The sequence below is a fragment of the Leptodactylus fuscus genome, chromosome 2, assembly GCF_031893055.1.
Source record: "Leptodactylus fuscus isolate aLepFus1 chromosome 2, aLepFus1.hap2, whole genome shotgun sequence".
NCBI classification, from domain to species: domain Eukaryota; kingdom Metazoa; phylum Chordata; class Amphibia; order Anura; family Leptodactylidae; genus Leptodactylus; species Leptodactylus fuscus.
This window is the reverse complement of record NC_134266.1, coordinates 277,184,992-277,197,270: the sequence shown is the minus strand read 5'-3', so window position 1 is coordinate 277,197,270 and position 12,279 is coordinate 277,184,992. Positions and strand designations below refer to the sequence as shown.

General features: G+C 45.9%; 1 protein-coding gene across 4 annotated transcripts in view; it reads left to right on the top strand.

Moving 5' to 3' along the window:
* PDE2A (phosphodiesterase 2A) overlaps window positions 1-8,946 on the top strand; it is a 429,321-nt gene extending 420,375 nt beyond the window's left edge. For all 4 annotated transcript variants that reach the window (XM_075266333.1, XM_075266335.1, XM_075266334.1 and 1 more), the window contains 11 exons: window positions 156-278; window positions 1,128-1,198; window positions 1,507-1,629; window positions 2,625-2,712; window positions 2,806-2,853; window positions 3,097-3,171; window positions 3,264-3,363; window positions 4,088-4,200; window positions 4,395-4,433; window positions 5,513-5,619; window positions 6,362-8,946. In XM_075266333.1, the coding sequence (XP_075122434.1) occupies window positions 156-278; window positions 1,128-1,198; window positions 1,507-1,629; window positions 2,625-2,712; window positions 2,806-2,853; window positions 3,097-3,171; window positions 3,264-3,363; window positions 4,088-4,200; window positions 4,395-4,433; window positions 5,513-5,619; window positions 6,362-6,593 (1,119 nt within the window). In that variant the 3' untranslated portion in view covers window positions 6,594-8,946. The remainder of the gene's footprint in view (window positions 1-155; window positions 279-1,127; window positions 1,199-1,506; window positions 1,630-2,624; window positions 2,713-2,805; window positions 2,854-3,096; window positions 3,172-3,263; window positions 3,364-4,087; window positions 4,201-4,394; window positions 4,434-5,512; window positions 5,620-6,361) is intronic.
* Window positions 8,947-12,279: the final 3,333 nt, after the last annotated feature.

Here is a 12,279-nt window from a genome sequence, read left to right as displayed (position 1 = left end):
TGATGTCACTGGTGTCACCTGGCAGTAGTGATGTCACTGGTGTCACCTGGCAGTAGTGATGTCACTGGTGTCACATTACTTGTACAGTTGATAGTATTACATCTTAGTGGTCTCTACTCCTTGAGATCTCCTCATCACATTCTTATCTCTTCCAGGTCTGTGAAGAAGAAACTAAGAAGCTGGAGAGTAACGGGATTCCATCAGTTTCCTGCATCGATCCAAATTTTGCAAATTTCAGCTACACCCCCCGATCCCTCCCCGAGGATGATACCACGTTGGTGAGTGACGAGCCAATAACCAACATGGCGTTCGCTTATGTCACCTTATATACAAACCTATATTTAGTCCTGCAGTAATCTCTTTTGGTGCAATAGCGCCCCCTAGCTCGCTGGTATTACAAGCCTGTCCTGAAGCGCCTCCGCCTGGGGAGATCACGTCTGTAAAGCCTTACTGTTCATATCTCATGGACTTCCTCTTGGTCTCACGCGATTATCTCGGCGTCCCCGGGGGTCAGAGAGCGGAGCGCACAAGTCTCTATTCCTATCAGCAGATGTGACACAAACATCCCCGAAATCCTCTGAGGGGTGCACACAGGATTCAGGGGAGGGGGTACAGACATATGAAACTATAGAGTACCAGATAACACCGCCATAGAGTGTGCAGATACCAGCGCTATATAGTGGATACATAAGGAGGGTCCATGAAAGTAGGAATCTGATGGTGATTTGGGTCGGCACGCCCAGCCCCCAGCCCCATCGCTTACTGTCCAGGCTGTGCCGCTCCCTGTCATGTGGAGAGTTGTGGGGGGTGAATTATTACTTATTGTATCGCCCCCGCCCCGGAATGACGTTCATCTAAAAGGCAACATTGTAATTCATAAAATATAGCAAGAAAATATCACCTGTCATTCCACTCCCTGCCAGCAGGTGGCGATGAAGCAGCATATAAACTGACTGATCGAGTATTAGAATACCTGCCTGTGGAGGACTACAAGGCCCAGCCTGTATTTTCAGTTGCCTCTGTCCCTTAGGTCTTTAGATTGCCAGCTCTTGGGTCGACCATTGCAGTCAGTCACGTATGTATTTTCTGTGTATTTATGTGCCCCCTCTCCATGTCGCCCCCTGCAGGCCACACTCAGTATGTTTGAAGACATGGGCTTTACCACCAACTACAAGATCGATCGGACGACGCTTATCAGGTGTGTGCTATGGCCAGATCTCGAAGAGTTAACTGATTGAAGCCCCGCCCTCAGCTCAGTGACCACACCCCCCATAGCCCTCTACAGTCTACCAGCATCTGAGACCTGCTCATCCAGAGCTCCATGGTTCATGAATGGAATACAAGAGCTACAGTAAAGACTGACATTAACAAAACAGAGCACGAGGGGTGTAATTGTCTATGATGTGCACTGATGTAGCAGAGAGGAGTTTGTCACTTGGTTATTTATCTGCCACCTATTATTGTATTTGCAGATTTATTAGTAACTGGAGACTTCTGTGTGTTTAGATTTTGCCTTATGGTGAAGAAGGGGTACAGGGACCCCCCGTATCACAACTGGATGCACGCCTTCTCTGTCTCACACTTCTGCTACCTGCTCTACAAGAACCTGGAACTCCTCAATTACTTAGAGTAAGACCTGCACATCCTGAGTCTGACCACTAGATGGCGCTATAATATACAGAGTTATACAAGAAGTCACATATCCTGGGTGTTACCACTAGATGGCGCTGTAGTATATAGAGTGATACAAGAAGTCACATATCCTGAGTGTTACCACTAGATGGCGCTATAGTATACAGAGTTATATTATAAGTCACATATCCTGGGTGTTACCACTAGATGGCGCTGTAGTATATAGAGTGATACAAGAAGTCACATATCCTGAGTGTTACCACTAGATGGCGCTATAATATACAGAGTTATACAAGAAGTCACATATCCTGAGTGTTACCACTAGATGGCGCTATAGTATACAGAGTGATACAAGAAGTCACATATCCTGAGTGTTACCACTAGATGGCGTTATAGTATATAATGCGTATCTGTACTAGAAGTCACATATCTTGGGTGTTACCTCTAGATGGAGCCATAGTGGATGGTGCAAAATTATACTAAAACTCATTACACATCCTGACTTCTACCACTAGATGGAGCTATAGTACCTTATGCAGCATTACAATAGAAGTTACGCTAGATGGCGCTATAGCACATGACATAACAGTTATACTAGAAGTCATTTTTGGTGCTGACACCAGATGGAGCTATAGCATATGGTACAGAAGTATACTGGAAGTATCACCCTGTCTTCTACCACTAGGTGGAGCCATAGCACAACATAATATAATATATTATATATAATACAGTATATATATATATATATATATATATATATATATATATATATATATTATCCAACTTCTACCACTAGGTGGAGCCATAGCACATGATATAATATCATACTTAGTCACATATCCGTCTTCTACCACTAGGTGGAGCCATGGTGCAGTATCACAATATAGAAGTATATGCAGATGCCACCACTGGGGGCGCTGTGCTTCATGCTGCATTTTTATTGTTTTTCATAGTTTTCTTCTTTTCTTTTTATTATTTTTTTGCTTTTTCAGGGACTTTGAGATTTTTGCCTTGTTTGTGTCGTGTATGTGCCATGATCTGGACCACAGGGGGACGAACAATTCCTTCCAGGTGGCCTCGGTAAGTTTTGTGGCGCCGATGCCTCGTACTTCGCTCGCTCCGTTATCGTCCTGTTTGGGCTCCGGTTTATTTCCAAATCTTCTTTTCCTGCAGAAATCTGTCCTGGCGGCCCTGTACAGCTCCGAGGGGTCTGTGATGGAGGTGAGTGCACTCGGGGCCCCTACACCCACCCCCCATTGTATGATACAGCAGTGGCTTCATGAACTCCAGTCACATCTAAAGCTGCAAGAGATGCAAATTTTTATTCCTCCTTAATCAAGCCCCTGATAAATCAAGGGCCAGCGACTACCTGTATGATCTGTGATATATGCAGAATTAGGAGTGCAGCTCTGGGTGTGACTAGAGACATGATATATGACTAAGGACTTTCCTTCTTCTCGGCAGAGACATCACTTTGCTCAGGCCATCGCCATCCTCAACTCACAAGGGTGTAACATTTTTGAACAGTTTTCACGGAAGGTGAGTTCACGTGGACCATACCATACTACAGGGGGCGGGGGGGTCGGCGTGATGTAAGCGATGATGTCCCTTTCATATGTCTCCCCCTGCAGGACTATCAGAGGATGTTGGACCTCATACGAGATATTATCTTGGCCACCGATTTGGCGCATCATTTGCGTATCTTTAAAGAACTTCAGAAAATGGCGAAAGGTGAGAGGAGCGCCCCCTGCTGTCAGGGAAGAAACAGAAAGAAAGAAAACCACATAAAATAATCCAAGAAGAGATAAAAACACAAGAAAGTGTCTGAGCTCTTCTTGTCCACTAGAGGGAGCCGGCTAAGGGGGTTTATTATATAGCGCCAACACAGTCTGCTGCACCGTACACAGATCAATGCCGAAACACAGGAACTCCCAATCTAGTCTCACTATGTAGCACTCAATGTATCACTGCCATCATCCATACCTCTAGGAGGTCAGACCTCAAACACATGTATCCCCTGCACTGACCTATGACCTGGGCATTGTTAAGTTACAATGTTTAGAAGCCGATACAATGTAACAAAATAATGTTATTGAATGTCTCCCTCTAGCGGTCACAACCAGAACAGCAGAGAAACAGAAGAACACAAATAAGGGAAGGGACACAATAGATGCAAAAAACAACTTTATTGCCCCTCACCTCTTTAACCTCTTGTTCCCCGCCCCAGGCTCCTCTGTCTCTTTCCAGACTCCTTTGTCCGCCTTCTGCGGGGCAAAGGTTGTGCTACAGGTAGAGACCTGAGGAATGCAGAGAAGACCATTAATCCGGCTGCTACTGTCCTAGTGATCGGTCACATGTAGATAGAAGGTGGTACTGTGGCCCTCGGTACCCCAGGAGCCCCCACCACCCCTCCTCCGCATAGCTACACATTCATTGGTATGTTTTTGTATGACAGATGGTTATGATCCCAAAAATAAGCACCACCACAACCTCCTGATCTGCCTCCTCATGACCTCGTGTGACCTCTCTGACCAAACCAAAGGCTGGAAAACCACCAGAAAGATAGCGGTGAGTCCTCCGAGGAGCCAGAAATGTCTGAATCGTATCATAGAAAACCTCCTCCTAGATCAGCACAATTCACGCCTAAAATACTCTGTGCTGCTGTGGACCCTGCTCCTTCCATCATCATCTCAGTCTGTGCCCCCCCTCCCTAGTGGTTTAAATATATTATTTAATGTAATTCTTATATTTTGTCATTTTAGGAGCTCATATACAAAGAATTCTTCTCTCAGGGAGACCTGGTAAGTGTTGACAAGGCGAACTCCACCGGGTGGAAGAACATACATGGCTGGCATTTTTTTAAAAAAAAATGGTCACCAATAGTGGTGTGTGGGGGGCTTATAGCTTAAATATGAAGGGGGGGGGTCTATCCTAGCTATAGTCACTGTCTGATTCACAGCTTCCAATACTAAGGCAATTTTGCCTCAGTACTCACCCTTATCAGGGGAACTGGGAAAAGCCAAGTACCCTCTACCGCCCAACCACCTTAAGTTATAGCTGATAATGGTGTGGTTGAAGGCTAGGAAGTGGCAAAAACACATGAGCCTTCCCACCCTGTGCAAGGCGACAGCACTAACCACTTCTCAGTCTAATAATACCGATCAGTGGCCGCCACAACAAACTATCAGGTCAAGTGGTTGAATACTGGACAGTACCCAGCTCTTCCCAGTGTCCCTGATGGCAGTGGGTGCCCTGATAATAATGAGGAGATAATAATGTGTTTTTATTGGCTAGTCTATATAACAATATAAGTTAATGTATAGACAGACACCCTCTCCACCCAATGTATGGACAGACACCCTCTCCACCCAATGTATGGACAGACACCTTCTCCCCCCAATGTATGGACAGACACCCTCTCCACCCAATGTATGGACAGACACCCTCTCCACCCAATGTATGGACAGACACCTTCTCCCCCCAATGTATGGACAGACACCCTCTCCACCCAATGTATGGACAGACACCCTCTCCACCCAATGTATGGACAGACACCCTCTCCACCCAATGTATGGACAGACACCCTCTCCACCCAATGTATGGACAGACACCCTCTCCCCCCAATGTATGGACAGACACCCTCTCCACCCAATGTATGGACAGACACCCTCTCCACCCAATGTATGGACAGACACCCTCTCCACCCAATGTATGGACAGAAACCCTCTCCACCCAATCTATGGACAGACACCCTCTCCACCCAATGTATGGACAGACACCCTCTCCACCCAATCTATGGACAGACACCCTCTCCACCCAATCTATGGACAGACACCCTCTCCACTAGATCTACAGCCTCTTTATTTTACTGTCTCTGCAGGAGAAAGCCATGGGGAACCGGCCGAGCGAGATGATGGACCGAGAGAAAGCGTACATCCCCGAACTGCAGATCAGCTTCATGGAGCACATTGCCATGCCCATCTACAAGTGAGTGTCACAGTGACATCATGATGACATCATCAACTCCATCTCTCTCTGTTATCTCAGCACTTCCTCTTCCCTGATTTGTCCCTCCTGTCATTCATGTAACATTTCACTGTTGTCTGCACCTTCTGTGCCTCAGATAATATTTGCTGATAACACCACCACTACCCTGGGCCTACATAGGGACAGTACAAGGAGATCCAAGGCAAAATCTATGCAGGGATCTTCTGTCCTCGAGCTCCATAATGTTACTTAACAGGAGGAATTAAATGCAGGATCCTGGAAAGGAACAAGTGGTAGACAAGGTCCAGGTTCTTCAAGCATCAGGTGGTCACCAGCAGCAGACAAGGACCAGGTCCTCCTGTATCAGGTGGTCACCAGGGGCAGACAAGGACCAGGTCCTCCTGTATCAGGTGGTCACCAGCAGCAGACAAGGACCAGGTCCTCCTGTATCAGGTGGTCACCAGGGGCAGACAAGGACCAGGTCCTCCTTTATCAGGTGGTCACCAGTGGCAGACAAGGACCAGGTCCTCCTGTATCAGGTGGTCACCAGCAGCAGACAAGGACCAGGTCCTCCTGTATCAGGTGGTCACCAGGGGCAGACAAGGACCAGGTTCTCCTATATGAGGTGGTCACCAGGGGCAGACAAGGACCAGGTCCTCCTGTATCAGGTGGTCACCAGTAGCAGATAAGGACCAGGTCCTCCTGTATCAGTAGTCTCATCTGTCTTGTTCTATGTTTCCAGGCTGCTGAAAGACCTGTTCCCGCGCTCCGCCGAGCTCTACGAGATTGTGGCCTCTAACCGGGTGAAGTGGACTCGGGTCTCCCACAAATTCACCATCAGGGGTCTCCCCAGTAACAACTCGCTGGACTTCCTGGATGAAGAATACGATATTCAGGAGAGTCTGGACGACGATTATAAACTCAATGGTTGTACGGACACGAAGGGTGTGAATGGCTCGATGGCGGCGGAGTGACCCTCGCACAGAGTGGACCCCGTATATATATATACACATATATATATATCTATATCTCCAGTGTGAGGACCATCGATTGTGCTCAAATCCTCCAGGTTGTTTTGCCGTCAGTGTGCAGTGCAATGTATGTTACACCGGATGGCGCTGTGGAGCTGTCCCTGCCGCAGCTCTGAGAAGCGATCGACTCTGCGACTCTGCGCCTCAAACTCATGTGCACGAAGCCCGAGAGGTGGAAGATGTGGACGGCCAAGATATTTCTGCCACAGATGAATGATGGGAATTTTTTTATACGGAAATTCGTTATTCGGGGTCCGGCCGCTCCCCACGTCACCGCTGTCCGCTCCCCACGTCACCGCTGTCCGCAAATCCTTGTGACATTTTCCTCCACAGATAATATTGAGTGACTTTGTGAATATTTACTTATCTCCTACTGGTTTAGAGTTGTCATGTCTCTAGTCACAGCCAAAGCTGCATTTACTATTCTCTCTATACCAGAGCTGAGGTCTTGTATTATACCGCCTGGTACTGCGGTCAGACGTGTGGTCAGACCCCTGAGCAGAGTCAAACACCGCATGTCTGACAATGCAATGCAGTAGGACGTGTTGTGTACAGATATAGGGCAGCAGAATTGTGAATGCAGCTCTGGATGTAATGCAATGTTAGGAAATGCTGACAGCACCGGACCCATCCACTGATAACCGCAGGGGCCCATAGCAGGGGCCCAGGTGGGGGGGAGGTGCTCTGTATCTAAGTTCAGCCAATCAAGAGCTTGTATTAGATTTTTGCCGCCACATTTCAGGTGGATCGTCCTCGCTGTGCATGCTGGGTATTGTAGTTCTAGAAGATGGAGTCATACAGGATAGGATTGGTTATATGGCAGGTTCTAAGGATGAGAAGAAGAAGAAGGCGAGGGCCAAACACTACTAATAAAGAGAGGACCCCCAGATCATGGCCCTGACCTGACCCCTGACCCTACCCACATTTAGAAAAGTGTCGAGACCGGCACAAAAATTGCCATTGACTATATGAGTCTCAGGTAGGGTCAAGTCGTTACAAATCGGACAAAAGTGTCTGTACCCCTAATGATGTACCTGTACCCCCGCCCCATGTCTTATACCCCCCTGTATCTTACACTACAAAGCTAGAACTGAAGGGGAAGGGAAAATTAACCCTTTCCAACAGATCCCCCTCCTGGTGCCACCACTTCAGTTCTAGCTTTGTGCAGGAGGGTAAGGTCACATCCAAACCAGCGAGCGACGCACAGACCCTTCTCAGCTTCTGGAGACTCCTATACATTTAGGAGAGGGCGGGAAAGCAAGAAGCGGTCACTGTATACAATATAATATCATAGAAGATGACCTCAGAGCGTCTGCATGGCTTCCTGTATATCTCTGGATGTCAGCGGACAAGATGGCGAGAATCAGTGGTATATAGTGGAATATAGTGGTATATAGCATTCCTGCGCTCACTATCCTGAGTATTCACTTTAAGGCTTGGTTCACACATCAGTATGCCATCCGTCCATTTGAATTCAGTTTCGGACTAAAAACGGACTGATGCACTTACTGATTGTATACTGACACCTTTATATGCTGATAGCAAACGCTGCCCCCTAGAGGACAGATAAGGGAATTAAAAGTAGCAATTGTAAATAGAGTAGATTGTATACAGAGATGAATTATCAGATGAATTAATATCCAGGTCTGCTGTGAGATAAATCACTCTCTAGATACTGTAGAAGGACTCCCCTATGTCTCTATGGGAGACATATGGTATATATGTATATATATATAATCTATGTATATACACTCACTGGCCACTTTATTAGGTACACCTGTCCAACTGCTCGTTAACACTTAATTTCTAATCAGCCAATCACATGGCGGCAACTCAGTGCATTTAGGCATGTAGACATGGTAAGACAATCTCCTGCAGTTCAAACCGAGCATCAGTATGGGGAAGAAAGGTGATTTGAGTGCCTTTGAACGTGGCATGGTTGTTGGTGCCAGAAGGGCTGGTCTGAGTATTTCAGAAACTGCTGATCTACTGGGATTTTCACGCACAACCATCTCTAGGGTTTACAGAGAAAGGTCCGAAAAAGAAAAAACATCCAGTGAGCGGCAGTTCTGTGGGCGGAAATGCGTTGTTGATGCCAGAGGTCAGAGGAGAATGGCCAGACTGGTTCGAGCTGATAGAAAGGCAACAGTGACTCAAATAGCCACCCGTTACAGCCAAGGTAGCCAGAAGAGCATCTCTGAACGCCGCACAGTACGTCCAACTTTGAGGCTACAGATGGGCTACAGCAGCAGAAGACCACACCGGGTGCCACTCCTTTCAGCTAAGAACAGGAAACTGAGGCTACAATTTGCACAAGCTCATCGAAATTGGACAATTGAAGATTGGAAAAACGTTGCCTGGTCTGATGAGTCTCGATTTCTGCTGCGACATTCGGATGGTAGGGTCAGAATTTGGCGTCAACAACATGAAAGCATGGATCCATCCTGCCTTGTATCGGTAACGGTTCAGGCTGGTGGTGGTGGTGTCATGGTGTGGGGAATATTTTCTTGGCACTCTTTGGGCCCCTTGGTACCAATTGAGCATCGTTGCAACGCCAAAGCCTACCTGAGTATTGTTGCTGACCATGTCCATCCCTTTATGACCACAATGTACCCAACATCTGATGGCTACTTTCAGCAGGATAATGCAATGCCATGTCATAAAGCTGGAATCATCTCAGACTGGTTTCTTGAACATGACAATGAGTTCACTGTACTCCAATGGCCTCCACAGTCACCAGATCTCAATCCAATAGAGGAGCATCTTTGGGATGTGGTGGAACGGGAGATTCGCATCATGGATGTGCAGCCGACAAATCTGCGACTGCAACTGTGTGATGCCATCATGTCAATATGGACCAAAATCTCTGAGGAATGCTTCCAGCACCTTGTTGTATCTATGCCACGAAGAATGGAGGCAGTTCTGAAGGCAAAAGGGGGTCCAACCCGTTACTAGCATGGTGTACCTAATAAAGTGGCCGGTGAGTGTAGATGTCCATGGAGACGGGAGGTGGGGAGGAGAAGAGCTTGGGAGGCAGAGAGGCAGTTGAATGATAAGAGACCACTTTCACGACAGAGTTGTATTATCCTGTGAATTATTGTCCAGGTCTGTAGTGAGAGAAAAGACTCACTAGATGCTGTAGATGGTCTCATATCTGTCTGTATTTCTGATCCATCTGTGTATGGATTCAGCAATAGAAGTCTATGGAGAGGTGAGGGGGCATAGAAGAACTCCTGAAGGTAGAGAGATAAGAGACCCCTCGGCACTATACAGTGACCACTTTCTCTCACAGCAGAGCTGGATTACCAGGTGAGTAGTGAGAGAAAAGACTCACTAGATGCTGTAGCTGGCCATATGTGTCTCTCTACCCTGTGTTTCTCTCCCAAACACAATTTCCATAGAATTCATTGTAAACTGATCTGTGTATAGACAGGATCAGTGACTGCAGAGAGTGAGAAGAGATAGGAGGAAGGAGATAACTCCAGTAACAGAAACTTTTCTTTAATAACGTATATTACAAAGTTTTTTCACCTGCACTATTGACAAGTTTGGGGGGCCCCTATAACCTCTATAATGAGGGGCCAAAGCGCTGATCGGCCATTCTCCTGCTCCAGAATCCCACGTACATTACTACTATAGAAGCCCCCTATAATGAGGGCTCAGGTGTCCTAAATCTGGAGCCCAGTTGGATCAGGTAACGAGTAGACGGTTGTTGTAATTCTGTTTTTCTAAGGGCTATTAATGTGGTGGATACAATGTAGCGATGTTACTTGTGAGACTCAATCTGGGAATTAAATGTCTAAAATTAAAGGGATATTTAAGGGCATCATTAATATCAGTTAAGCTTCTCCCCTCCTCCTCCCAATTTCTGAAATCAGCTCTTGAGGATTGAGATACAGCCTGTATTGTACTCCATATTGGTATTCACTATTCTACAGCTTCAGAGCTGAAATCGCCCAGCACTTCCAATTTGTTAAGGTGATGCTTGAAATCCTATAGTATTAGTGAAGGAAGATAACCAAATAATAACCAGCAGAATAGTGAGCACAGCTCCGGAGTATAATACAGGATAAGTAATGTAATGTATGTACACAGTGACTGTACCAGCAGAATAGTGAGCGCAGCTCTGGAGTATAATACAGGATAAGTAATGTAATGTATGTACACAGTGACTGTACCAGCAGAATAGTGAGCGCAGCTCTGGAGTATAATACAGGATAAGTAATGTAATGTATGTACACAGTGACTGTACCAGCAGAATAGTGAGCGCAGCTCTGGAGTATAATACAGGATAAGTAATATAATGTATGTACACAGTGACTGTACCAGCAGAATAGTGAGCGCAGCTCTGGAGTATAATACAGGATAAGTAATGTAATGTATGTACACAGTGACTGCACCAGCAGAATAGTGAGCGCAGCTCTGGAGTATAATACAGGATAAGTAATGTAATGTATGTACACAGTGACTGTACCAGCAGAATAGTGAGCGCAGCTCTGGAGTATAATACAGGATAAGTAATGTAATGTATGTACACAGTGACCAGCAGAATAGTGAGCGCAGCTCTGGAGTATAATACAGGATAAGTAATGTAATGTATGTACACAGTGACTGCACCAGCAGAACAGCGAGCGCAGCTCTGGAGTATAATACAGGATAAGTAATGTAATGTATGTACACAGTGACTGTACCAGCAGAATAGTGAGTGCAGCTCTGGAGTATAATACAGGATAAGTAATGTAATGTATGTACACAGTGACTGTACCAGCAGAATAGTGAGCGCAGCTCTGGGGTATAATACAGGATAAGTAATGTAATGTATGTACACAGTGACTTTACCAGCAGAATAGTGAGCGCAGCTCTGGAGTATAATACAGGGTAAGTAATGTAATGTATGTACACAGTGACTGCACCAGCAGAATAGTGAGCGCAGCTCTGGAGTATAATACAGGATAAGTAATGTAATGTATGTACACAGTGACTGTACCAGCAGAATAGTGAGCGCAGCTCTGGAGTATAATACAGGATAAGTAATGTAATGTATGTACAGAGTGACTGTACCAGCAGAATAGTGAGCGCAGCTCTGGAGTATAATACAGGGTAAGTAATGTAATGTATGTACACAGTGACTGTACCAGCAGAATAGTGAGCGCAGCTCTGGAGTATAATACAGGATAAGTAATGTAATGTATGTACACAGTGACTGTACCAGCAGAATAGTGAGCGCAGCTCTGGAGTATAATACAGGATAAGTAATGTAATGTATGTACACAGTGACTGTACCAGCAGAATAGTGAGCGCAGCTCTGGAGTATAATACAGGATAAGTAATGTAATGTATGTACAGAGTGACTGTACCAGCAGAATAGTGAGCGCAGCTCTGGAGTATAATACAGGGTAAGTAATGTAATGTATGTACACAGTGACTGTACCAGCAGAATAGTGAGCGCAGCTCTGGAGTATAATACAGGATAAGTAATGTAATGTATGTACACAGTGACTGTACCAGCAGAATAGTGAGCGCAGCTCTGGAGTATAATACAGGATAAGTAATGTAATGTATGTACACAGTGACTGTACCAGCAGAATAGTGAGCGCAGCTCTGGAGTATAATGCAGGCAATTTTATTA